General features: G+C 32.9%; 2 protein-coding genes across 2 annotated transcripts in view; one reads left to right on the plus strand and one right to left on the minus strand.

Moving 5' to 3' along the window:
• The window catches only part of LOC129916436 (uncharacterized), a 104,402-nt gene extending 85,724 nt beyond the window's left edge, over positions 1 to 18,678 (minus strand). The window contains exon 1 of the mRNA XM_055996406.1: positions 17,731 to 18,678. The gene's annotated coding sequence lies outside the window, so the exon portion shown is untranslated. The remainder of the gene's footprint in view (positions 1 to 17,730) is intronic.
• A 1,819-nt stretch (positions 18,679 to 20,497) lies between these two features.
• LOC129913595 (SRR1-like protein) lies at positions 20,498 to 24,790 on the plus strand. Its single transcript, XM_055992355.1, has 3 exons — positions 20,498 to 20,503; positions 23,790 to 24,010; positions 24,072 to 24,790. Exons 1-3 carry the CDS (start codon positions 20,498 to 20,500, stop codon positions 24,760 to 24,762), a joined length of 918 nt encoding a protein of 305 aa, XP_055848330.1. The 3' UTR covers positions 24,763 to 24,790.
• Positions 24,791 to 27,813: the final 3,023 nt, after the last annotated feature.

Raw genomic sequence — 27,813 nt, forward strand, 5'->3', positions numbered from 1 at the left:
CACTATTACCTCAACACGCGAGGTAGCGAAAGACATGTATAGGCGAAACTATCCGAAAAAAAATATCATAAATTCAGAAAAAATGCCAAAAGAAGCTCCATTGAATGAAAGTAAAAGTATTTCGTTCCGTGTCGCACCCGTCAGACGTGGCGTCGTCGTCGTCGTTGTCGAAGTTGTTTCATTGGAGTCGCAATCAATGCGCTTTGAGCGAAAGTTGAAAGAAAGTTTTTTTTATTTCGTATGTTTCATTGGAAAGCAATTTGTTTCGCACGTAGAGTATTGGATTTGTTGTGTATACTCCAAATGATATGAAAACTGTGTTTGCATTTGAACCATCTCTCCATATCACCACTGATCGAATTGTTTAGTTTAAAGATCGACTAACTTAGTTTGTGCCGGCATAAATCTTCTACTTCTACAAACATATTAGCCCAGTCGGGATGTACAAAAAATTAAGCTGAAATGGAAATAATTAGATCGTGCAATTTTTTTTCATAGGATGATAGAGGGGATCACTGGGAGCTTAAAACCAGTTTTTCGGGAAAATCGACCTTGTGCTTAAGCCGCCATCTTGGATTAAAGGTAAAACACGTTTTAGTGAATAACTCGGCCATTTTTGATTTTTGACAAAAATTATATATGTAAAACTTGTAGAAAATTTTATTTTCTATAACTTTTGTCTTAATAAATTTTTCTATATGACCTATATTTTTCGAGTTAATTTGAAAAAACTATACCCCTACTCAGCTTAAACTTTATACCCGCTTTGATTATAGATTTTAAGATGAACGTAATATGGGAGTGTTTTTATATGTTTTTAGGGATGATAAATCTAGCTGCAATGTTAGTTTTTGCAAATTCATGAAATTTTATAAACAAAAGGAACTATCTCAAAATCGGTAAGTGTCGTTTTAAACAAAATTGGTAAATATTATAATTAATGTCTAGCAAGACAAGCAAGTTTTTGAATTTTTCAAATCGGTTCATTAATGCCTAAGATATGACCAATTGTTTATAATAAAAGCTTAAAAGAGAGAGTGAGTTATAAACAATTGGTCATATCTCAGGCATTAATGAACCGATTTGAAAAATTCAAAAACTTGCTTATATTGCTAGACATCAATTATAATATTTACCAATTTTGTTTAAAACGACACTTACCGATTTTGAGATAGTTCCTTTTGTTTATAAAATTTCATGAATTTGCAAAAACTAACATTGCAGCTAGATTTATCATCCCCAAAAACATATAAAAACACTCCCATATTGCGTTGATCTTAAAATCTAAAATCAAAGCGGGTACCTATAAAGTTTAAGCTGAGTAGGGGTATAGTTTTTTCAAATTAACTCGAAAAATATAGGTCATATAGAAAAATTTATTAAGACAAAAGTTATAGAAAATAAAATTTTCTACAAGTTTTACATATATAATTTTTGTCAAAAATCAAAAATGGCCGAGTTATTCACTAAAACGTGTTTTACCTTTAATCCAAGATGGCGGCTTAAGCACAAAGTCGATTTTCCCGAAAAACTGGTTATAAGCTCCCAGTGATCCCCTCTATCATCCTATGAAAAAAAATTGCACGATCTAATTTTTTCCATTTGAAATGTTTAATTCTACTGGGCTATATTTCCACATTAACATCTGAGAATCTTGGACTAGTTTTTCATCGCAAATTCATTTGGTTGATGAAAGAATTCCTTATTTATGTGCGGGCCCAGAAAAGTTAACAAGCATAAAGATACCGCGTGATCGACACTGTGTTCCCGTAGCTAAAATTAGACACTTTGATATTTTCTGGATCTTGATATATACCAGCCAACAATTTTTTTCAAAAAGTCTGCATATAAAGGGGGAATGTATCAGTTTGAATGCGGTGGGTGGATGTTCATGTTCATCTTTGAAAGGTTCAAAGTGAGTTAACCTTTCTTAGAATAGATTGATTCACTTTTGTGGATGATAAAATACAGCTGTTGGAAGGGATAAATCAAGAGGAATGCATTCAGGTTTTTTCTTAAGTGACAGTATGCATTTGACACAAACCATGCTTGGTAAAAAGCTTAATTTATGTTCAAAGGGTACTTTATTGAATGAATAATTTATTTTAATACTTAAATGTCATAATGACATTTCCCTCAAAGAAGAAAATTAAATTATTTTGTTTGTTTTATTATGGCAGCAATTGGAAGAAGAAAAATTCAGAAATTGACAGTCTACTGTGTCTGTGACGTATTGCGTTCTCTTTGAGATCGTAGACTACGAAAGTCAAAACTTTTCCTATCACCTGGCACAATGCTAAAAAACGTGCACTCCGATTTCGGTTAACTGCAATAAGAAATTTAATACGGAGTTTTTTTCAGTACTTTTCATACTACTTCGGATAATTGATCTTCGTTTAACTGAAAACATCTTTTAACTGAAACAAACAATCTTTACTTAAATGAATATTTCACCTATTCAGCTCCGTATAACTGAAACTATCACTGAAATAAACACTATTTAAATACACATTTTTGTATGTATTATTAAAAATACATACATGCTGAACATAAATGAATTTGTTTTTTTTTATATATAACTCCGCTTATATGAAACTATGTAGTTTCAGTTATCCGAAGTTCGTTTAACTGAAAACTCCGCTTAAGTGAAATTAATGTTATGAATTGACTTTCAGTTAGGAGACGTCAAAATAATTTACAACTTCCTACATTTCAGATCTTTTGATATCCCCGTTCTAGACACCAGAAGAGTCGAAGCCCACATCATCCTGATCAAGTTCTATAAGCGAGCGGGAGGGTACATTGACAGATATCTTCTACAAGCTACAACCCTTTGAAGGAGGTTTCTTATATCTAAAAAAGAACAATTCAATCTAGTCTAGCCTAGTCCAATCTAGTGATAGAGCTCAAGCTTATGCTCTTTATCAGGGCGTAACGCATTTAAAAGTAGAGGTCCCTTGAAATGTTATTATTTTCTGAAGAGAAGCAGTTTATTAGTAAAATATGGTCAGAAAAAAGATTGTGTGATGAATGCCACCTCAGTGAATGTCGATGCTTCAACCATAAACAAAAAATATCAAGACTGGAAAATTTCGTACGTCTTTCCCCCCAAAACCCTTTTGTGTACAGTGTTGTCTGTGAATATATGTGAAAGCCACCACGTTGGTAAATGACGTTAACACGCACACATTTATAGATTCACGACATTCACCACACATCGGACACGAACACAACGATAGGTTCACGACATTCACCGCACCTCGCAGCTTGTAGACAAACGTCAGTTGACCGCCGAGTTTCCAGTCTTGGTATTTTTTGTTTATGGCTTCAACCTAAAAAAATCTTCAAAGTTTAGTCCTAGGGCCTTGCGTACACATGCGTTTTTTGATGCCATTTGATTCTATAAAAATCATACATGAAGCTGCGGGAAAAAACGCGAGAACGAGCGGTAAATTGACGCAGTTTTGTGTATGCTTTTTATAGAATCGAATGGCGTCAAAAAACGCATGTGTACGCATGTGCCTGGTCTTAGGCTCTAAAAGAGCTACTGGGTAGAATGTGATCTCTTCCATTTCATTTAAAAGGTGTTGTTATGACCTCGATGCCGAGTGGATGCAAACCTGGCTTGGAACAATCGTCTCGCTAGTCCCATTGATCGACAAATGGATGTTCTTGACTAAGTTGACGTAACGAATTGACCGCGACGGCAACGGACGGACACAAGACTTTTTTTTATCAGGAACTGTAGTGTGGCCTTGATCTCATTTTTCTTGTCCATCATCGATTAAAGGTAAGACAATAAAAGACCAGAGAACTTGCCAGCCTTGTTAAAACAGGATCGCAACCAGCCATGGGATCTAATTGATCAGATACTCGCATGCCAAGAAAACTAGCTCCTTGACGAGCTTCTTGTTCAATTTCGCTACATATATATGATGTTTTTGGTTTTGGCTTCATCGCAATCGTGTTCGTCTTCAAAAATGCAAACCTTCATCTTTAGGTGACGATTCAGGAACGCTTATTTTTTTTTTTTTATCATAGTTTTTCAAACCGATTTGGAGTTCAAGCATGAAAATACTCCTAAGTGCTGTCCCAGATGTAGTTTTTCACTTATAATTCAAAAATATTAAGCTTTAACAATGAATACCCAAAACACTGGCTAGAGAAGAGAAAATGGACTTGATACTAAATATTATTCTGAACGACAGAAATATTGATTTTTTTTTAGTGTACAAAAATCAGAAATTCGTCTTTCATCTATTACTCAAAGAAACTAGAAGATTATAGCATAGGAGGTCTTTTCAAAGCTCTTAAACTATCTTAACCTTCTTAAATTTATTCACACAAACCACTATTATTGATATTTCCAATCATAATGAGATCAGCAATAAATCTCTGCCAAAGCAAAGATGAGTAATTTTTTCGCATCCGGTAAAAAAAAGGGAAACAAAATTCCATTTAAACATGCTCATCATTCGCAAAACAAAAAAACAAAATATAAATGTACTCGTATTAATAAAATAGAAAAACAAAATAAACAATTTCACTGTTTTTATTTTTATAGATCATTGGCCTGTTCCGATTTCAATAAATTCAAATTGATTTCATCAATTTCCATCAGCATCGATCTAGATCAATTATAATGATTATTGCGATCTGAGTCAAGTACGATACTAACAATAATTTGTTTCCATTTGATTGAGTTTCTCTTCGATCAGTGATTTTTTTTTGTGATATAAATTCTTCTCTCTCGAGATACAAAAGAAAAGAAAAAACCCAGACCCAGACAATAAATTTTAATTGGAAGTTTAAATGTTACTGACACACTTATTACTTGGCTCTCTTATGGGTGATAATTGAATTATAATGCAATTGTTATGCTGCTGCCCCTGGATGATGATGATGAACTGGCACAGAGTAAGAGAGAGTAATTAACGTAAAGGGAAAATCTAACAACAACTTGCAAGCCAGCATCACATTGATCGTGAGCTCACCGAATCGCTAAATAATGCACAGTAGCAAATAGTCGTTATTTATTTTATAAATTAACCCTCAACTAAACAAGATTAACTCATTTAAAAAATAGTCTCTCGTTGAAGTTTTGAGAGCTCATTTCTCGGCACAAAAATAATGATCTTAATTTGTATGCAGATCAAGGGACTTCAGGTACCCACCAAGTCGGCACCACTACAACACCGTTCTGGTTTATGAAACTTTTGTTTAAGATATAATATTGACAAAGGAAGGAAATAAGCTTCTCTTTTAAAAGAAAAATAAGTGAATAATTTAAAACAAAAGTTACGCAACTGTCTCAAGAAAAACTTGACAAAAATGTGTACCGCATTTTAAACAGAGCTTAAACCTACTGTTACAGTTATGTAATCAACAAGTTAGTCAAAGCGGAAAGTATAGAAGGCAGTACATGGCAGTAGTTTGTAATTTTATTTAGTTGTTGCGTAACTTTGCAGTTTGAGGAAAAATTCTTGAATAATTGTATTGAATTTTAATACCCGGTTAAAAATGTGGATTTCTGCCTTCAGACTGCACAGTGCACATTGCATAGGCGCCACCATTTTAACAACTATTAACTTACAAACTGGTAACGAAGCGGTGAAATCAAACGCAACTTCCAAATCACGATTAATTAAATAGACCGAGAGCCGACAGCATATTTTGGCAGTTTTGATATAACCGAAATTCGAGTGTGCACATATCTAGATATGCACTACAGTATGTCAACGGAACAAGTCTGGCAGTGATCTTTTTCAGCTTTCCCTTGCCAGACGCATCCAAAGTGCAGCAAAAAATCAATTTTCGGCGTTTTGGTATAACCGCATAAATGATACACCAAAAAATCATAAAAAATCCCCTGATTTCGAATCTGTGGGTACCGCAAGTTTCTTTTTCAGCTTTCCCCCCGCCAGACCGCTTTAAAGCATTTTTAAGTGCATTTTTCTAATAAAAACCCTGATTACTTATTTTCTGTTAGGTATAACCGTATGATGGTAACAAATTAATATTCTATGTCTATTCCAGGTCTAGAAAATATAATTTTAAGCCAGCTATTTTTCAGCCTTCCCTCTGCCAGACGCATCCAAAGTGCAGTCAAAAATCAACTTTTGGCGTTTTACTAGGTATTACACCAATAAATGATACACCAAAAAATCATAAAAAATCCCCTGATTTCAAAAATGTGGGTACCGCAAGTTTCTTTTTCAGCTTTCCCCCCGCCAGACCGCTTTAAAGCATTTTTAAGTGCATTTTTCTAATAAAAAACCTAATAGTTTACTTCTGTTGGGTATAACCGTATGATGGTAACAAATTAAAATTCTATGTCTATTCCTGGTTTAGAAAATATGAGTTTAAGCCAGATATTTTTCAGCCTTCCCTCTGCCAGACTCCCTTAAAGGTTTCCTAAACAGGTTTTTCCATAGAAAAAACACCTAGTTTCTGTTTTTTTCTTATAAAATTGAAATAATATTTTTTTGTTTAGAGTAACCATATGATGGCCAAATATTAACTTTCTCTGCCTTTTCCTGATTTAGAAAATGTAAGTTTAAGCCAGTTTTGTTTCAGCCTACCCTCTGCCAGACGCCCTAAAAGGTATCTCAATAGTACGGGAAAGTTAGATTTTGCTATATGGGGCATGGGGGTCTGGGAAAAAATCCGAAATGCATTTTGTCTTCAGGGATTGAAAGAGCATAAACCCAGGGATCGAAAGAGTCTAAAACCACATTTTGTACAACCGCACCAAGAATCATTTTGTTTGTCCCTATACAAAAAATTGCAATTTTTTGAAGTTTTTTGCCTACAGATCGAAAACGGTCTGTCAAATCGAAAAACCAATATTGTAACAAATGAAGGTAATTAAAAGATCTACAACTTTTACAACGAACAAATTTTTTAAAAAACGCTCAAGTAAAAGAGATATGACAAAAATAAGAAAATCACTTTTTGACGTGTTTAAAAAAAAAACACCCTAACTTTTAAACCAAAGGGATAATCGAAAAATGTTATTTAACATATATTGTAGAACATTAAATTATTTCAAGTTTGTCATACCTACATTGTTTTTTCTGTAGGTTCAAAAATACGCGAGTTATGTGAAAAACTAAAATTAAAAAAAAAAAAATGGCGGCCAAATGACTCTTGGTGCGTTTGAACAAAATTTGGTTTACGACTCGTGTCTTTAAGCCTTTCGAGCCCTGAAGTCAAAATGCATTTCAGATTTTTTCCCAGACCCCCATGCCCCATATAGCAAAATCTAACTTTCCCGTACTATTGAGATACCTTTTAGGGCGTCTGGCAGAGGGTAGGCTGAAACAAAACTGGCTTAAACTTACATTTTCTAAACAGGAAAAGGCAGAGAAAGTTAATATTTGGACATCATATGGTTACTCTACACAAAAAATATTATTTCAATTTTATAAGAAAAAAACAGAAACTAGGTGTTTTTTCTATGGAAAAACCTGTTTAGGAAACCTTTAAGGGAGTCTGGCAGAGGGAAGGCTGAAAAATATCTGGCTTAAACTCATATTTTCTAAACCAGGAATAGACATAGAATTTTAATTTGTTACCATCATACGGTTATACCCAACAGAAAATAAGCTATTAGGTTTTTTATTAGAAAAATGCATTTCAAAATGCTTCAAAGCGGTCTGGCGGGCCGAAAGCTGAAACAAAACTTCTGGTACCCATATTTTTGAAATCAGGGGATTTTTTATGATTTTTTCGTGTATCATTTATTCGGATAATACCTAGGAAAACGCCAAAAGTTGATTTTTGACTGCATTTTGGATGCGTCTGGCTGAGGGAAGGCTGAAAAATAGCTGGCTAAAAATTATATTTTTTAGTACTGGAATAGACATAGAATATTAATTTGTTACCATCATACGGTTATACCTAACAGAAAATAAGTAATAAGGTTTTTTATTAGAAAAATGCACTTAAAAATGCTTTAAAGCGGTCTGGCGGGGGGAAAGCTGAAAAAGAAACTTGCGGTACCCACAGATTCGAAATCAGGGGATTTTTTATGATTTTTTGGTGTATCATTTATGCGGTTATACCAAAACGCCAAAAATTGATTTTTTGCTGCACTTTGGATGCGTCTGGCAAGGGAAAGCTGAAAAAGATCACTGCCAGACTTGTTCCGTTGACATACTGTAGTGCATATCTAGATATGTGCACACTCGAATTTCGGTTATATCAAAACTGCCAAAATATGCTGCCGGCTCTTAGACTAAAAGTTCCATTTTGTGTCAACATGGCAATGTGTGGTTTAATTTCAACAGTAATTTCGGTTTCTTTTCTAAGAATTCTAGTTTCCTGATTGTGCTCCATTCTGCTCAACTTCATTGTTCCTTGTTGGGGATTGATTTCGTCATACAATATTTTCGCCCCACCCACCACCCAAACAAACATTAACATTTCCTTAAAAACCATCAGGCTTGCGTCATTAGAGTGTTCACATTCCTTTATGCACTATTATCTACTTTAAGTACTTCGTGGGCCTGTTTTAGAGCTTTCTACATCAGCTACATCAACTACATTAGCGACCCCAAAAATCAGTATTTGAATGTTCTTAATAGTGCAAATATCCTAAAAAAAGGTTTCGATAAATCCAATAGGACCCACTTATTATTTTTTAATGTCTTTGATGTAGCTAATGCAAGAATGCAACCGATGTGGTTTGCTGTGAAACAGGCCCACATTTATTTGAATGCATTCAGAAGTACCAAAAAGTTTTCGGCACGAGACACTGGATCGAAATTTGAAAAGTCGAAATCCTCAACAGGTGGTCAGAATTACAAGTTAAAATCTAGTACCCAAAAAAAAACAGTTTTAACAATCTTAGAATTGAGGTCGGTATTTGACGTTTTGTTCTAGCTTTGATTACTACGATACCATTCTTATAACCTACAATCCTCCCGCAAAAGACATCTTGCACGTTCCGGATTTTAATTCGAATAATTTTTGGTGCCTGTTTTTGACAATGGACAGGTTCAGAAATGTTGGGAGCTGCATTCAATTGAATGTGGAAAGTTAGTCAAGCAAAATCTCCCTTCTTCGTTCTAATTTTCGTTCAGTAAATGATGTTGATTAAAAATCTGATTCCTAATATTTCCTGAACGTGTCCATTGTTGCGTTAGTAAGATGACATATTTTTCCAGTGAAATCTCGTTCCCTTGGCGGTGGTTAACTAGTTCCATGAGTACCTACTTTACTAGCGATTTTCAATCGAACGTACTTTCAACAAAATCAATACCAATCTTGAGCATAGGATTATGTGTAAATGAGCATACTTGATTTAACAGTTTTCAACTACTCATTAGAGTTTATTTTGTCCTAACAACATCTCTTGAGTAGAGTAAAAGAGTAAAACCGTTATTCATTAGCCACGTTCTTTTGGAAGTAGTATATAGTATAGACTACTTATGAGTAGATGATCTAGTACTAAAATTAACACATGATCTACTTGAGTATATAGGAATGTACTAGATTTCTACTCATGAGTAGTATACCACCTCATAAGGTCATAAGGAATGGGGCTAGGGAGCCACGAATGCCATATCCCATAAAATCAAAACAAAAAATGTCCCGCCTTTTTTTATTGAATGCCCATTGCAACGCGAACTTATTGATTGATTTTCTTATATAACTTGGTTCGCTATAAAATAAACATTTAAATTCACAAAAACAAAATAGGTACATATGTACATTATATTTTATATACCCAACAAAAATGTTGTATAGGTAGGTACACTCCATTTTTTAGATGGGCTTACTATCTCAGAAACTATATCATGCATTTTAATTTTCTACAATCATAAACCCATTACATAAACTACCTACCGCTACCAATAACAATTAAAACGACATTTCAATTACCCGGACGCAAGAAACTTGCTTGTTATTTCTTTAAGCTAATTGCAAAACTTTTAATTTTCTGGTGTAGGTACCGCGGGAAAAGAATTTGACTCGCGCTTTACATTAAGAAAAAAAATTATACGTTCCACACCTACAAGTTGCACCGCTGCGTCACCGTGCCGCCGTTTACTTTTTCTTGCAGTCTGAATAATTGATATAAAAAATACTGCAAACAACTTTTTCTTCTGTGCATAACACACAAGTCTTGTATAAACCTAGTATTAGGTAGGTACACAACGTGACACTTTCGTCAAATCCTACAAGTCAAGTCAGACTTGTATTTTTCATAAAACCTGTCAAACAAATTTGGAATAACAATGAGTATTTTGATATTTTGGATAGATTTATTGGATTTTCATTTAAAAGGTTTTCCTATGAAATATGATTTCTATCTCGTAAAAATGCTTTTTGTATTTTATTTATGAACATGGAAAAAAGGTCCTTCATTATGTATTCGATTCGTTACGTCAAAATAATTATTTAAAAATTTTTTGACTTTTAACACATTCAGTGGTGCGGTGAACGCATTTTATCACACTCTGATGCATTTTACTATAGTTTTTCTTTAAAAAGCATAGAGTTCGTTCAATAATGGAGTAGGAAAAAATTGTAAGTCGGGGAAAAAACTACCATGACGCAGAGAAAATTGGTATCGAGAAAGCGTTGTGATTATGTTGCAATGTGACTTAACTAGTCTGTCAGTTGTTTGGTTAGATGCAACATTTTATACCACCTTCTTATAGTACAGGTAGCAAGATACAACTTTTGTAAGTAAATTCCATTTTCCTTCATTTGGGTGATGGTAATTTATTGTAACGGTATGCGGATACTTTTTCTTTTTTCCTAATTTAAAACAGTTAAACTTAGATGAAAACTGTCAAATTGACTCATGTTTGATTTACGCAAATAGTAACTTATCTGTCATTATTAAATGTCATTGCCTTAAATTGACCAACAGTTTAGTTTGTACATTGACCAAATAGGAAAGATATCTTTATTTTTACAAATCAGCCATAACAGTCTTCTTACTTTGATGGCATTTTGGACAAGTATATTCACCTCACTTTTTTTACTTCATAAATATTATGTAAAAAATTACAACAGGTCTAACCCGGTCCATGACAATATTTCTTCTTACATTAAAGTAGTCTTACATTATTTGAAATAACAACGAGTCTTTTAATAATATAATTAGAGTATTCATGCAACGGTGTAAACTCTGGGTAAACCTGGTAAAATGATAAATGTGGTAAAAGAACTGTCAAACCAATACAAAATTTTGACATAGGTTTACGCAGAGTTAACACCGTTTTAATAGATTTATTTTATTACATCTGAACACCATTTTTATATAACGTTTGAACAAACCTTCTATTACTAACCCTGTTCATTTGGGAGGTAGCAAAGTACTACACCGAAAAAAAAACCAATATCAATTTAACATTTTTTAAATATCAAATTAACATTTCTTAAATATCAGCCAAAAATGCTCTATAAAATGTGTTTAATGATATTTAAAATGTTAAAACAACATTTTTATTATCAGGATGATATTTAAATGTCACATTTTGGAAATTTTTTTTGATATTTTATTATCATTTTTTCATATCAATTTCTCATTCCAAATTATTGAAAAATATTAAATACAAAATTCTTAATGTGTACTAATTTAAAGGCGCGTTGTGTTTTTTCGAAGTAAAATGTATGATTTACTGATAAAATTTGATCGGCACTAAGATTTTACTTCACATAGTTTGGAAGAAAATAACAGAACAATTATATCACCTATAATAGAAAAAATAATATGATCATTATTTTGTAAAGAATATTCCCTTTCAGTAATGTTTTGAAAAAAGAAAGAAAATTCTTTTAATAATAAAAATAATAAAAAAGAAAAGGAAAGAAATAGGTTTCATTATAATAAACTAAAACGTAAAATCTAGTCAACATTGATATTTTAACTGTCAAAGTGAAATTTTCACTATCCACTTAAACTTAAAAAAATGTCAAAATGATATTTTAATTGTCAAAGTGAAATTTTCACTATCCCATCTGAAATTAAAAAATGTGAAAATGATATGATAAAATATCAAAATTGATATTTTAATTGTTGGACGACTTTTGTCACTGAAAAATGTTAATTTGATAGCTGTTATTATCAATTTTTTTTTTCGGTGTACAAGTACATACTTCACAAGCAATTTTAAATGGAACGCACTTTCAAATCAATGTAATTCCCATCTACTCAAGCAGAAGAGCATGACTAGTTCTTGTAGTAAATATACTAGATCATCTACTCATGAACAGTTTACCACCTCTAAAAGAACGGGGCTATTATTGGATCCTTAGGTTTTAATAGCCGCGTTCCTTTGGAGATGTTGGACAACTCATGAGTAAAAATCTAGTACAACATTGTTGCTGTTTGTTTTTCTCTTCTTAATTCCTAACTGACTATGTGCTATCTAGAACAATAGTCACGTTCCCTTTTGGGGTGCAAGGTATCGATGACCACTTTAATAGTGATTTTAATAGAACTCGCATTCAAGAAAATCAATCAATTACTACCGTACCAATGCATAGATTATTGTACTAGATTTTGACTTTCAGCTTAAGTTTACAAAGTTAAAAGACTTTAAACCTTACAAATATTGTGCATAACAAGTGAAAGCTGGCAACGATTCCACATGCAACGAAGAGATAACACCAAAGTTTTTTCGTTACTTTTTAAAATATGTTAATGCACCTGTCTAACTGACTGACGATTAATCACATCTTCCGAAATATCACGGAACTAAAACCAATGCACCACGCCATGCATCGTACCGCTTTAAACACTTATATATTATGTGCCGCTCCCGTATCGAATGAAATCTTAGCTAAAATATCATGTTTAACGGAATATACAGTGTTTATGAAGACAGCTACTTGGCTGTCAATACTAATTTAGTTAGTGTTAGATAAACTTTAAATAAAATTAAGGTACATTTTATGTAATCTTTTTATTTTTTTACGATTATGATGATGATGCTAAAGCTATAGCGGGCTTGTTTTGAAGCTATATTATAATTTGCTTTCTCTGTCGTTGCCCGTGTTGGCTGGCATTCATGTGTTTTGGTGCGTCAACTCACCTATTACACACTTCATGATCTTGTCTCGATGTTTGCATCAACTAATAGTTGGTTGGTCTTATGGTGGGCTTGCTTGACTATTATGACATTCAATTATGCATACAACACACTCTGGTGGTGGTGGATTGTAAGAAAAGATAAAAACAAAAATAATAAATGTCAATGGCTAAAATGAGAAGATGTGTGATGATGGATGATCTTTGTGCTTTGGTTATTTGTATTTTGTATATAATGACTTGAGGCATTATTTGAACTTTCTTCATATAAAATTGTAATTTTCTCGTTAAAAGGTTTTATTTATTACTTTTGTATGGCCAGTTTACAGCCCGAAGGATAAAAAGACAAATAACTAAGTAATTTTGTATATTTAAACCGAAAGAAATGCATTATTGGACACAATGTTGCAGTATGATTGTTTGTTTATTGATCTTACCCGGGCGCCAATTAAGGCGTTGGTTTTAACTTTTCGGTATTAAGTATTCTTAATTTTTGAAAGTGAAAAAGTCTTTTTCCCTCGAATCCTGAGCTTAATTCCCATCGAAATTATGTTGGCAATAAATATACATATCTCACTTTCAAGGTATGAGAACAAAGTTTTAAGCAGATATGTTTTAACATTAAGAGAAAGTAATGAAGCAAACAAAAAAGATAGGTACCTCTCTACTCTACCTACCCACATATTTATAGTTTTCATTGTAAATATTGAGAGGCATTTCAATCTTCTTGTTATCCAAAAGTATAATCTGTTTTTTTTTTTGCTTCGTCCGACAAATGAGCAGAGCAAGTTGTATCTTCTTCGCCGGTTTCAATTTCAGCAGCGCAACAAACAAACACAATTGCAATCCATAAACAAATTAAGTCAAGACCTCAGCTTGTCTATTGTTGCTAATAGCATTGAACATCGAGAGAGTGGCGGCATTGTGGCGGCAACCGGCGCAAAAGACGTAAAACATACTGCAAATAGTATGAAGAGTAGGTATTTCTTCTATTTTTTCTTTTTTTACTTTTTTTGTTCAAGGCATTTCAAAAGTTCATTGCATTATATTCCACAGTAAAGACTGAATGTATACCGGGATGTTTTGTTGCTATACATAAGAAGATGCTGAAAGATATCTCGATGCATATACAAATACATATACGAGTACTCACAAAAAGGTGAAGTTTTGCACAATGGCTGTTGCGCTATGTAACAATAAGCGCAATTATCGCTGGGCGCATATAATACATACTCGGTATAATACACACAACGTGCCGGATAGATATTTTATCTTATATCTAACGGAGCGCAGGTTGCAGCATCCGTTGTGGAACATAAATTATTTAACAAACAACCGGAGATACTTGAAACGTGATGCCAAGTATACTCTCCAAACTACTGCGCCTCAGGGTCTTTTCAAACAAAAAAATTGAAAAAAAAATCTTTGTTATGAAGGAAACGAAAGAAAGGTATAGTGTAGTTGTGTAGTGCTATACCTAAAGATAGCTGAAAGTAATTTATTTTGTTATGCAAATCTTTTTTTTAAGATGTCACTTAATTGGTTATTAATTAGATATTACAATAGGTTTAAAAATTGAATGTCGAGATTGCATCGGCATCGGTAACATAAAAATATAGTTCAATTTTTTAAATAAATAAATGAAATGAAGGGGAAAACTGGGTAGCACCAGGTCACTAATGCCCGTCGTACACCTAGCGTGCAACGCATTGAACGCAAATTTAAAACCTTAAATTCTAATTGATTGTGCTTTCAATTATATTCAAACAAAGAGTTTTAAACAGTTGGACATCGCTACTAAACGAATTAATTAAAAAGTAGGTATACGACTCAGTTGGTATTGCCATGTTTAAAGGAGAGATCCTGAGAACCCCGTCAAAAAAGCAATATCATATAACGTTCCAACACGAAATAAAAATAAAGGTAGGCCTAAAAACTCCTGGTACAAGCAAATGCAAAAACACCAGCATTCAGTTGGCCTCAGAAACGGAACAATACAAAACCGGGAGGCTTGCCGCCGATTTCTGAGGTCACCCCGGCGAACCCCACAGGCGGATCACTAGTGTGAAGCAGTAACGTGGGAAGGTTATGATCCCCTCGACATCGAGATCATAACAGCGCCGAGAAAAAAGGAAGAAGAAGAAGGTATACGTATTATAGTGGCGACGTTTTTTATAATTAATTTGTTAAATTCGCGTTAGTGTAACGTTAAACGCTAAGTGTACGGCGGTCATAACATAATTTTTGTATCACTCTTTAGCGTTGAATAACTACGCCAGATATCTTCCGTCAAATTCAGCGAATCAGTATATGATGTCAAAAATGTATTTACATAATTTTTACAATTGAGAAAATTGTAACGATATTTTCTACATTAAATATTTAGCAACGACTTTCCTTCGGACTTATACCCCGATTCTGCCCAAAGTCACAACTTGTGAGAGTCACCAAGAGAATTTATTCTTCGTTAAGTTGTTATGACTTGTGAGTTGTGAACCGCTCCATAGGAGATCACAATTTTGAGAAAATTTGTGACTGCCATAAATTTGTACTGTGGGGGAGAATAGGGGTGTTAGTCTACCAAATAAAATAAAGGTAATTCAAACTTGAAATCATACTTCGAGGCAATATTCGGATATCAGATGAATAAAAAACGAAAATTACTTCTGATGAATTAGTATTCGTGGATGTCCTTGAACGAACAGAAAAAGAGCCTCAGCCAGTTTTATTTCTTTGAAAGCAACACTTTAAATACTTCTTTTGAATTATTTTTAAACTTTGTTAAGAAAGGGATGTAGAGGCAAAAATCGTGTATCAAGCTGAAAAATTTATGTTGCTGTACTCTGGACAGGTCCATTGGATATGTTATTTCAGCGCTGCGTTGGATAAAATAAGACCAAATAAGTCGATATGATCTTGTTATATTTAACAGTGCCGACTTAATTTTAAATAGGAGTATCCATGAAACATTGTAAACTGTACGGCATCGCAAAATTACCATTTTGCCGCGTTTCGCACGTTTACGCAGTTTCATGAATACCTACCTCTAATTTTCATAACAAAATATGTATCGATAAACTACAGGTGGTTTTTTAATTTTTTAAATGGAGTGCACAAAAAAAATATTTTAAAATTTTTGTTAAACAAAACAGTTGGAAACGAGTCGTTATTCGGTATTCCAAAATTAAGTGTGACCAAAATTGTGTATCTGAATAAAAAATTCGCTATAAACATTATTCTGTATTCCATTATTCTGCTTTTCTATTTCCAATCCATTAAATCTGAATTTCATAAATCCAAGGATTTAATTTTTTGTTCAATTATTCACTCAATAAAAATGTATGTGATTATTCAATAAATTTTGTATAATTTGCAATTTATCTTTATTTTTCCTTCACATAATACTTGACAAAACAACTGAACACTGTGAAAATTAATTTTACTGGATTTATAAAGTTAAACATTTAACATTCATTTATGCAAGTTAATTGGGGAGATACTGAACTTCAAAGTTCTGCTAATGAAAATACCAATAATCTAAATTCCAAAATTCTGTAAATGATAAAAGAAAATTTGTTTTTATAATGAAAAAAAGTGCGAACTTTTTTTCATTCTCAAAACAATTTTTCAGAATTTTGTATTTACAGAATTTTAGAGCAAATACTTAAATTTACAGAATTTTAATATACTGTATTTTGGAATCCGAATATTGGCACATATAGGAATTGAACCCTAAACCTTTTTTGACACTTGATTCTTATACTCGTAGTTAATGGAAACATTTTCAAATTCAATAAAATGAGTTCGTACTGTTTTGAATTTTTTAACTTTTCACCAACAACTTTCCATCCGCGTATACCTACTCTTTTTAATAATCTTTATCGTCAAGTTTTCAAGCTAAATTTCATTAGTTTTGCCATTATTTTCATGAAGTTTTTGAGAATCCTTTTTACAATTCTAAGACAAATTGCATTGGTGCAAAACTTGAACGGATTTTGACTATAATCCTTATAACATTGAAAAATTTTCATAATTATAATCTTTGAACAACAGCAACATCTTGAAGGTGCTACCACCAAGTGTTTATGGCTAGAGTTACAGTACTGTTTCACGGATGCCAATCCGATCATCAGACTCCTTTATTCCATTTGTGTGTGGTGCTTAGTCTAGTCTTAGACTAGACTAAACATAGTCTTAGACTAGAATAGACTAGGTCTTTGACTAAGCACTACACACAAATGGAATAAAGGAGTCTGATGATCGAATTGTATTGAATCTGATTTGAGTTAAACTTTTTGGAGCTGTATATTTCATTCCAGGGGTCTTACGAACAACTCTATTTTAACATGTTACAAAGAAATGCAAGCATGAGTCGTTACTGAAAATTATAATAGCATGTGACTTTCCTGGTAGCCACCGTATACCTACATATGAGTCATAACTCTAATATGAGTATTTTTCATTACCTACATCTATCTAATAGGAAATGCATCTTACATCCATTATGTATTAACTATCAGATTTAATATTAAGTTGTCGAACTGTCCAATACCTTTATAGCTAAAAATGGTATTAATCCAAACCTACAAACTTCATGTTTCAATGTGTTAAACACATTTTAAGTGTTGTCAAGCCTACGTTTAACATAAAACTGATCCAACAATAAGGTGTTAACTTACCTTTAAGCTCTTTAAAAATTCAAAAAATGTTCCAAAGGTCCGTTTACACTCGAATCATCAACCCACAGCAGATATTTCCACATAAGCCGATATAACTATTTTTTTTAAGTATCTTTCTTTTCTTTTTTTCCCAAAATTCGTTTTTCTAAAGCAAATACAATAAGTCTTTATGCAAATGTATCTACTTGAAAAGTCTATCCACAAGATTTTTAGATATTTCTTCTTTTTTTCTATTCGTTCCACAAAAAAAAGTCAAACTTTTATTTGTTTGTAACGTTTATTTAATTTTTCTTAAAACAAAAAAAAAAAAACAAGACTCCTCGATGATCGTTGATGAATGAAGGTGTTCAGTAGATCATAGAGTATCTATATTTTGATTGGTATATCCAAGAGATAAAACGTTGCACTTTTACACTTCAAAACAAACAAAAATAATACAAAAAAAAAAGAAACGATTAAAACCATACGGTATTAAATTTTTTCTGTGCTTCTTCTCTTTTTTTCACGATATGTGTTGTGTACCTATAGTAGAAAGTAGGTTAACTTTTGCAATCTTTTTTCTTTTTAATTTTTTGATTTATATTTTCTTTCACAATATCTTTTTGAGATGAAAAAAAATAAAAACATATAAATTACCGGAAGAGATTTTCACCAATATCACTTAATGACACTTCTCCTCTCTTTTCTTTCTCACTGATCTCGCACTGATCGTGTCACTTTGTTAATAAATAATTGGAAAGTTTATTTACTTGTTTAACGTTTTTTTTATGGTTAAAAAGAGTGCGTGTTAAGGGAAATACAAAATAAACGAAGACGAAGAAATATTCCAAGAACTCAAGCAAACAGATTTCACAAAACTAAAAATAACTCGAATGAGCAATAATAATAAATTAATAACTCACACGATCGCCGGAACCGTGGTGATCGGGTTAAAATAAAAAAAAAAGAGATCTTCAAAGTGATCTTCACATAAAACGATTGGATTTTTATTAAATCTTAAAACAATAAAAATTCAATTAAATTTGAGTGGTTTTAGTATGAAATATCCTTTCCAATATTGATCGCGAAAGAATTCAAATAGTCCCGTATTTTTTGTTCAGAGCCAACAAAACATATAGTGGCATTCGTTAGTCGATCGTTACTAAATGTATTGGGAAATATATTTCTTAGCTGGAGATGGAGTCTGTTAAGAGTATCGAAGGCAGCAGATCTCCTTCTTAATGCTTCACCATTAAACAAAACATACAAGACAAGAAAACAACTTTTCAAGACAGTCAACAGAGAGAGAGAGATAGAAAGAGAGAGAGAGAGCAAATATGAGTGGAAGGGGAGAAGAGATACCAAAAAACCAACTGTTTCTTCTTTTTTCTTTCTGTTTTACAAGAAGTTTCCGTTTGTTTGGTTTTTATTAACGAAAACGATCGATGATAAATTTAAAAATTAAAAATGTAATCCATTCAAACACGATCCACAAAATTTTTTGATCATTCACATAACGCAACGATCCAACAAGTTAGACGTTATTACACGACAGGGTCTCAGAAAGTACTGTGGACTGTGGATTTGCGATGTCGTGTTGGGGTCGCGATCGCGACTTGGTTGGCCATTATGTGCAACAAATGGGGTTCACTCTAGTTAGAGTGGAGTTTTTTAGTTTTACTTTTGAGTGATTTAGCTTTTAATTAAATTAATTCTTATAAGAAAGTTGAGTTTTATGCTCAAGCATTTGAGTTGGATTTTTTATATTTGAAATGAAAAATCGTATATTTTTTATAAGATATAGATACTATGGAAATAAGATTGGGGTAGCCCATGCGTAAATGCACAGAGAGATCTTTATTTGTTATTTTTGTTTTGTTGTGTTAATTGGGAAGAATATTATAGAAGTGTTTTCTTATTTTGTTTATATTTTTCTTTTTTTTATTATTTTTTGTGTATATTTTCAATTTTTGTTTAGATTAAGTTTTGTTAGGTACCTACATACAAACTTACGAGTGCAGAAGATAATGATAGATGTTTTTGTTTTTGAGATAAAAAAGATACAGAGTATTTTTTTTTATTGATCTATCTATATCTACCCGTATGTTTTTTTTATGAAGGGATGGGAATGTATGCCTAGTCAATATGGGAATTGATTGTTTTTAAGTATATTTTTGGGTCAATTATCTGTTCCTAGTCGAAAGAAAAGACAAACTTATCATTTTACTGATAAAATTGAAATCATTAAAAACTTTTATTTTAGGGAAAGTATTTATTTTGTGGGATCGCTAGTTTTTATAACTGTATAGTTTTTAACGGTCATTGGGAGTTTTTTTATTGGTCTTATCGGTGAATAATGTAAATAAATAGTTTTTTTTTAGTGAGAAAGCATATCTAATCTGAAAACAATTCAAATCGTTGATCTTTGTAGGACCTACATTGTAGGTTTGACTCGTACACGTACAATGCAATTTTATTATATTTATTGATCAAAAGAAATTTAAACTTCCACTTTAATCTAGATATATATTTGGATTCTTGGTTATAATTGTAAATTATATATTTGGATTCTTGGCTATACTTGTAAGGTTTAAAAAAATCAATTTTGTTAGATCCTATGGGTAATTTTCTATTTCAATTTTGAATTGTAAAAATTCATTTCCGGTTCGTTCGGAAAGTGGAAAAGTAGTGTTACCTATTTATTTTTTTTTCTGTAGTTTTTTTTGGCGTAAACACCAATTCAGTATAGCTCAGCACTTTGAATTTTGAAATGTTCAAGATTTTGTAAATGCAAGTAAGCTCAAAATGTTGCTTTCAAAAAACGCAAAAATTCAGAATTCTAAAAATATGTTTGCAGATTTTTAAGTAACCCGTACCGATTTTGAAGAAAACAAATCGGTGTTCAAAATCGAGGTTTTAGCATTTCATCTGTTTCTGCAAAACAAATTTTTTGAGTTTTGCATTTTTATGAGGAAAGTATAGCGTAATACAAAAACAAACCCTCCCGATTGCAATTAAGTTCAGATTGAACTTATGTAGCAATAAAGCTTACTCGGAGTTAAATTACGCATCCGCACGCCTCCGGCCGCCATGAAATCGCGACCAAGACACGTTTAAAACGCGTCACAGACGCCACCAAGACGTGTTCAATACGCGTCCAAAATACGAACAAGATGCTGCCAAAACGCGTCCAAGATGCGTCCAAAAGCATCCAAGACGCGTCCAAAGCGCGTCCAAAACACTATCAAGACGCGTCCGAAAAGCGTACGAGTCCAAAGAATGTGCAACACGCGTCCAAAACGGGACCAAAATAATGCGTCCAAGACTCGCTCAAGACGTGTCCAAAACGCGTCCAAAACGCGACCAAGACGCACCCAAAACGAGTCCAAAACGTGTCCAAAACGCGTCCAAAACGCGTCCAAAATGCGACCAAAATGCGTCCAAGACGCGTCCAAAACGTGTATGAGCGCTAAAATTTATCTAGATCTACGTACCAAGCTTTACTCTCGCCGCGTGACATAAATCGACTGGAAGGTGTAATAGCCTTTTCACACCAAGCCAAAAGCGTGGTTTCTGCGAAAAACCTTAAAAACTTATATCAAAAACACAAGTTTTTCCATACATTTTTCATAAACCACAAGTTTTTGATTAAACTCGCCAAAAACCTGAAAATGAAAACATTCAACTTCAAACGAAATAACCAAACAAACCTTTTGAGGAATTCAGCAATAATTCAGCAGACAAAAAAAAAGAACTGACAGCAGACAAAAAAAAAAAAAAAAACTGACAGGCAAAGATAGCTAGTTGCTTTACAAATGCGGTTTGTTGTTTTTTTTTTTTTTTGTGAATATAAATCAAATTTCTTTGTTTATTTCTTTCAATAATTATAGAAAATGACAGAGCAGAAACAAAAATAAAAAACAAAAAAAAAATGTGGGGGACTGAAGATGAAGAGTTCCTGTTGGAACTTTGGGCTGAAAAGGAGCCACAGCTCAAAGGCAGCCGAAAAAACGGTCAAATTAACATCAAAATGTCTGAAGAATTTGAGGGGCGGCCAATATATTATTCTCCGGAAGAAATTAAAATGAAACTACACAATTGAACGACCAAATAAATAAAATTATATTTAAATTCCCATACAAGTTATCGATAACTTGTATGGGATCCATTTTAGCTCAGATAAAAATTTTCGATAATTTGTATGGGAGCTAAAATTTAGCGCGAGCAGCGTACCAGGCTTAAATTGTCAGAGTTCATTTTATTTGATCAATTTTGTGAGCTCAAGCTGATTTAAACAACAAAAATTAAATCCCATCGAAAACTTGACTTTTGGATGTCAAAACATTTTAAACGTCAAACAAAAACCTGTAAATTTGTGGTGTGAACGCTTTTCAGGTTTTTGAAAACTTTTTGCCATACACCACGTTTTTGGGTTTGGTGTGAAGAGGCTATAAGTTGGCATTACAACAACTGCTTGTTTTCCTCAATATTCTGAAATTATTCATATGAACAGAAATTTAGTACAACAAGTACAAAGCAAGGGGCACGGTAGTGCCCAGCCAAGTTCTCTAGCAACTTTGGCACTACACCCTTATTTACAGGAAACAACGCAGGCCATTTTCGACCCCCCTCTAACTTCCACACCAAATATGCTAGAAATTTCAAACTCGCTTCATTTTTTGAGCTGGTCAAAACCAAACACCTCACAAAATTTCAGCTTCCTACGGTGAGTAGTTTCTGAGATATAGGGCTTCAAAAATCGCAAAAACCGTAACTGACTCACTGACTCACTGATTCACTGACTCACTGACAGATCATCAAAATTATGGAGAACTTCCCGTTAAGCCTGGTACGCTGCTCGCGCTAAATTTTAGCTCCCATACAAATTATCGAAAATTTTTAGCCGAGATAAAATGGATCCCATACAAGTTATCGATAACTTGTATGGGAATTTTATCTCAGCTAAAATTTAGCGCGAGCAGCGTACCAGGCTTTAACGTAGAAGCTTGAAATTTTACACAGTGATAGGACTTGTGGTGTATACAAAGGGAAAAATTGAAAATTTGAGATTTTCAATTCAGGGGGCGTGGCATCCGCCCATTTCAGCTGAATTTTAATCAAATATTATAGAGCACTTCTGATTATCGTAGAATCCTGAAATTTGGTAGAATGGTAGAGCTGGTAGTTTATACAAAGGAAAAAATTTAAAGTTTGAGAATTTCAGCCAGGGGGCGTGGCAACCGCCCATTTTCACTGAATTTTCATCAAATATAGAGATTTTCAATTCTACAGCCATAAGCCTGGTACGCAGCTCGCGCTAAATTTTAGCTCCCATACAAATTATCGAAAATTTTTAGCCGAGATAAAATGGATCCCATACAAGTTATCGATAACTTGTATGGGAATTTTATCTCAGCTAAAATTTAGCTCGAGCAGCGTACCAGGCTATACCTTGCAAATAGAAGTGAAATCACAACAAAAACATTACTGTTAAAAAAAGAGCCATTTTCACCTATGTTGAAATTATGCTGGTACAAAAAGTATTGAGATGTAAAAGTGTACCAAGTTCTTAAGTTTGGGTTCAAATTCGTATGAATAAAATTTTGATTGTTTACTTGGCAATTTTTGAAATAACTTTAAAAATCGGTAATTAAGCCTGGTATGCTGCTCGCGCTAAATTTTAGCCGAGATAAAATTCCCATACAAGTTATCGATAATTTGTATGGGATCCATTTTAGCTCAGATAAAAAAATAATTTGTATGGGAGCTAAAATTTAGCGCGAGCAGCGTACCAGGCTTTAAAAGACAAATGGTCAAGAGAACAATCAAAATTTTATTGATACGAATTTGAACCCAAACTTTAGAACTTGGTACACTTTTACATCTCAATACTTTTTGTGCCAGCATAATTTCAACATAGGTGAACTTGGCTCTTTTTTAACAGTAATGTTTTTGTTGTGATTCCCATTTCCTCGTGTAGAAGAGCATGTGTTAATTGTAGTAATAGATCTACTACCACCTCTAATAAAACTACTGTTATCGATATCCCACAAGTTATCGATTTTAATACACATCTCTAGGATGAAAGAAAAAGAACAAAAGTGCCACATTTGACAAGTTCGATATGTACGAACAAAAAAGTCAAAAACAAAAAACCAAAAATAAAAATGACAGATCAAGAATTTTGTGTTGTTACTCGAAAAAAATGGCTCGCACGAAAAAGTTTAAATAAAAAGCAACCCGTCTACCGAACATCTTCTGAGAATGTTTTACCCGAAGTTGATGTTCCAAAGTTTCTCACGTATTTATTATTTTCCACTTAAAACAATCGGAAATATAAAATTTATTCCATTCAAATTTAGGCGACTACAACGCGTTCGTGAAAAAATGGAATCTAGCGACTACTTCCAAACCAGCCTGACAACTCTCAACGAAAGTCTTCAAGAATTTGGAAACACAAAAATCACAAAGCTCGTTTGCTTTGGAATTGGTCCATTTACAAGAAGTATTCAAGCTCTTCATCAATTTGGGTTCATTTTGGAATTACAAAAGAATTTGCAAATCAAAGATGCACTCTTTTTTGATCCAGTTTTTCGAGAATCAGAGAAAGAAGTTCTCAAGACATTGGAATGTTCTCTAATGAAGGAGAATTGTGAAGCTAAGTTTGCCTCCGATGTTTGTACATTGTTTTATTTGCCACATTGTCCAAACTCGTTAACAAACAATCTTCTTTGGAAGAATTGGTTGCCAGATAAATTGAGTCAAGTTGTTCTCATTAACAATAGCTTCGAGAGTTTAACAAGTAGTTTCCCAGATTCTGTACTAAGAAAAGATTCTGGGTATATTCTTGATGTTAAACCATTTGTTAAAGAATATTCTTTGGATGATTGTTATGAGGTTCATAATATCTTCAATGATTTGTCAGTACATGTGTTTCCAAGAAGCATCTTGCCAGAAGAGAGTTCTGAATTTTGGACAGTTAAAGAGGCTCCGAAATATGAAAAAGGAGAAATGGTGACGACAATTGAGTTTGATAAATTGGCTATAAGTTAAGTACTTTTGAAATTGTACAAATTTTATTTTTAAATATGAAGAAAAAAAATGAATTTAGTTCAACAAAAATTTTGACAAATTTTAAATGAAATTATTTGCTAGGTGATAGGAATAAAAATACAAAAGAATGCTGGCATTTTCAGTTTCTCGTATACCTACCTCAAAGTTATCTTATGATGTTTTCTTTTAAATTATAAATATGGCTGCAGAAAAAGCTATTTTGTCAAGTGATCTGTATTTCAGATAAGTAAAAGAGTCTGGCATTTTGATCACAATGCTTGGTTGCTGTAGTTACTATTGAATTTAAGTTTAGCAATTGCATTTTGTGCAACTTTTAACTATTTCCACTTCTTTACTACCTATGATAGTCTGGTCGGTTTCCCGATTTTTACTTTCCTCGAGACAGTTAAAACTTGCAGCCAAATGGGATTTATTGCATACTGAATGCATGAACTTATCGGGGATATAATTTACACTCTGACCAATATCTTGTTGGTGCTAGGAAACGCATAAGTATGAAAATCGCATATTGAAAATCGGCTATTTGAAGAGGCTGCCGAAACCTATGGTTATGGAGGAAAAATATCTTTAAAATTTGTACTTAAATTTTAAGACCATCGGGAAAATTGCTCGCTGTTTCGCAAACATTGAAAGAGATTCAACCGATGCGGTAGGATGCAATCACGTAGCTGCTACAATGTTTTTCTTGAAAATATAGTGCGCAACATACAGGCCAATACAACCGGTACTGTCATTCAAATATTCAAAATCCACACAATGAACAATAAAGCGTTTTCTATCATCGATCACATGCTTACAAGGGTCTCTTCATAAATAAGAAGGTGAAGTACATACATGCCATCATCAACTGGAGCTGATTCTTTCTTGTGCGTCCAAGTAACTAAATGGCGAGACAATGGAAACCGAACCCGTCCTCTTGGCTTTTTGCTTGAATCCGAAAGTGAATCAAATACACTGGTTTTACTTTTTTTTTGTTGCCAAAACTAAAATTTACTTTTCTGAAGGTTTTCGGTGTGCTGAACTCGAATCCTAAGATAGAAAAACCTAATCAGCTTACCGTTAGGAAATGCAAAAAAAATGTTTTTTTGACTACTTCAGACCCTATTCTTTTATATAAGGAATATTGTTTGAACATATTTAGTAACGGTTTCTATAAGAACTGTTTTCCTTCTTTCAAGACCTGTTTTAAAGTTTCCGATATCTTTTTTACTGCCCGAGATATCTTCAGTTGTTGGGCATATTCTAAAGCAAAACCCACTTACTTCATTTTAAGATATCTCGGGAAATAAAAAAGATATTGGCGTAAAATTTTAAACGACTTAATAAAATACTAAAGCCATTTTAGTAATTTACTAAGTTAAAAATCAGTCTGCTTTTTGACTTAGTAACTTACTAAAATGGCTTTAGCATTTATATATCGTTTAAAATGTTTCGCCATTGTTTTTTTGTTTTAGAACTAATCATTTTTTGATTTTAATAATTTCACTTTGTTTTTATTTATTGATCGTGACAGCAGCTGTTTCGGTATACAGTAGGTACTGTTAGAAACGATAATCAAAAACCGTTTCAAAATTATATTGATTTATTTTGACTCCATTTTGCAAATATTTTATTTATAAGCAATATTAAAAGTAGGGCTTCATTATGTTCTTTTTCAAATCGAATAATCATTAATTAATTTTATATTTTTTAAAACAGTTTAGTTATGAACTACTCGTTTTGTTTATTTGTAAAAAAGTATTTTAGGTTTTCAAGTAATACCACTTGTAGCTCCATTTCAATGATTCTTCTGATATATTGGTACATCTGATAGTACCTTCTACTTATTAGAATAAAAAAAAAATGATTTGTTCTAAGATAAACGAGATCCATCAAGTAAAAGTCAACAAAATAAAAGAATGAAAAAAAAAAAATATTAGAAAGCTTTAAACAGGTCTTGAAACAATACAATATTCCTTATATAAAGGAATAGGGTCCGAAGTAGTTAAAAAAAAAACCGTTTTTTTCGAATTTGTTAATGGTAATATTTCAAAAACGGAAGCTGATTAATTATTTCTTACTTCGAAAACACCGAAAACCTTCAGAAAAGTATATTTTTATTTCGGCAACAAAACCCTTGTTAACTAGTGTTATTTTTCGCTTATGATGGAGCCAACATAAGTGAAAATCCAACATCTTTGCTACGAACACCTGATGTATGGATGGATGGTCTGGAAGAAAGTCGATGCAGCATTATAGTGAATAGAACAGAATATCTAGTATATTAATTTTCTGACCAAGACGGTCCTATTGCGGACATTTACATTTATTTATTTCAGTGGCTCTCCCTAACCTGAATGTTTAAAAACTGACCAGAATGAAGCCCTAAATTTTAGCTCCCATACAAATTATCGAAAAATTTTAGCCGAGCTAAAATAAGTCTCATACAAATTATCGATAACATGTATTTAAATTTTATCTTGGCTAAAATTTAGCACGAGCAGCGTACCATTCCTTAGTGACAAAAAGGAAAAAATTGTTTGGAAGTAACTCATCGGCAACGATGAGTTTAAAGTTTATTGTAGTACTTTTCATGAGCTGCCTTTGTTTGTTAATTTTTTGGATTTTTCTCAAGATTCTAAGTACAACAATTAGTTCAAATAAAATGAAAAATAAAGGAAAAATTTCTTATAAATGCATTTTTTTATACAGTCCGTTCCTCTGTTCACTCATAAGCCTGGTACGCTGCTCGCGCTAAATTTTAGCCGAGATAAAATTCCCATACATGTTATCGATAATTTGTATGGGATCCATTTTAGCTCAGATAAAATTTTTCGATAATTTGTATGGGAGCTAAAATTTAGCGCGAGCAGCGTACCAGGCTATCACATCGTTCATTTTAGTCGCTGAGCGACACCAGCGACGCATTCTGTTCAGCTCTTAAATTCTGTTTATAGCTTAACTTTTTATTACCGACTCATTCAAAAATTTAAAAACAAACAGTTCTACAATTCGATACTCGTTCGATACTCATTTCACAAATGTCACTTA

Source organism: Episyrphus balteatus, chromosome 3, assembly GCF_945859705.1.
Source record: "Episyrphus balteatus chromosome 3, idEpiBalt1.1, whole genome shotgun sequence".
Taxonomy (NCBI): domain Eukaryota; kingdom Metazoa; phylum Arthropoda; class Insecta; order Diptera; family Syrphidae; genus Episyrphus; species Episyrphus balteatus.

Excerpts from the sequence above, each read along its gene's own strand:
- LOC129913595 (XM_055992355.1), top strand. Across the intron at positions 24,011-24,071 it reads GATGTTCCAAAGTTTCTCAC|GCGACTACAACGCGTTCGTG; the intron begins GTATTTATTATT and ends ATTCAAATTTAG.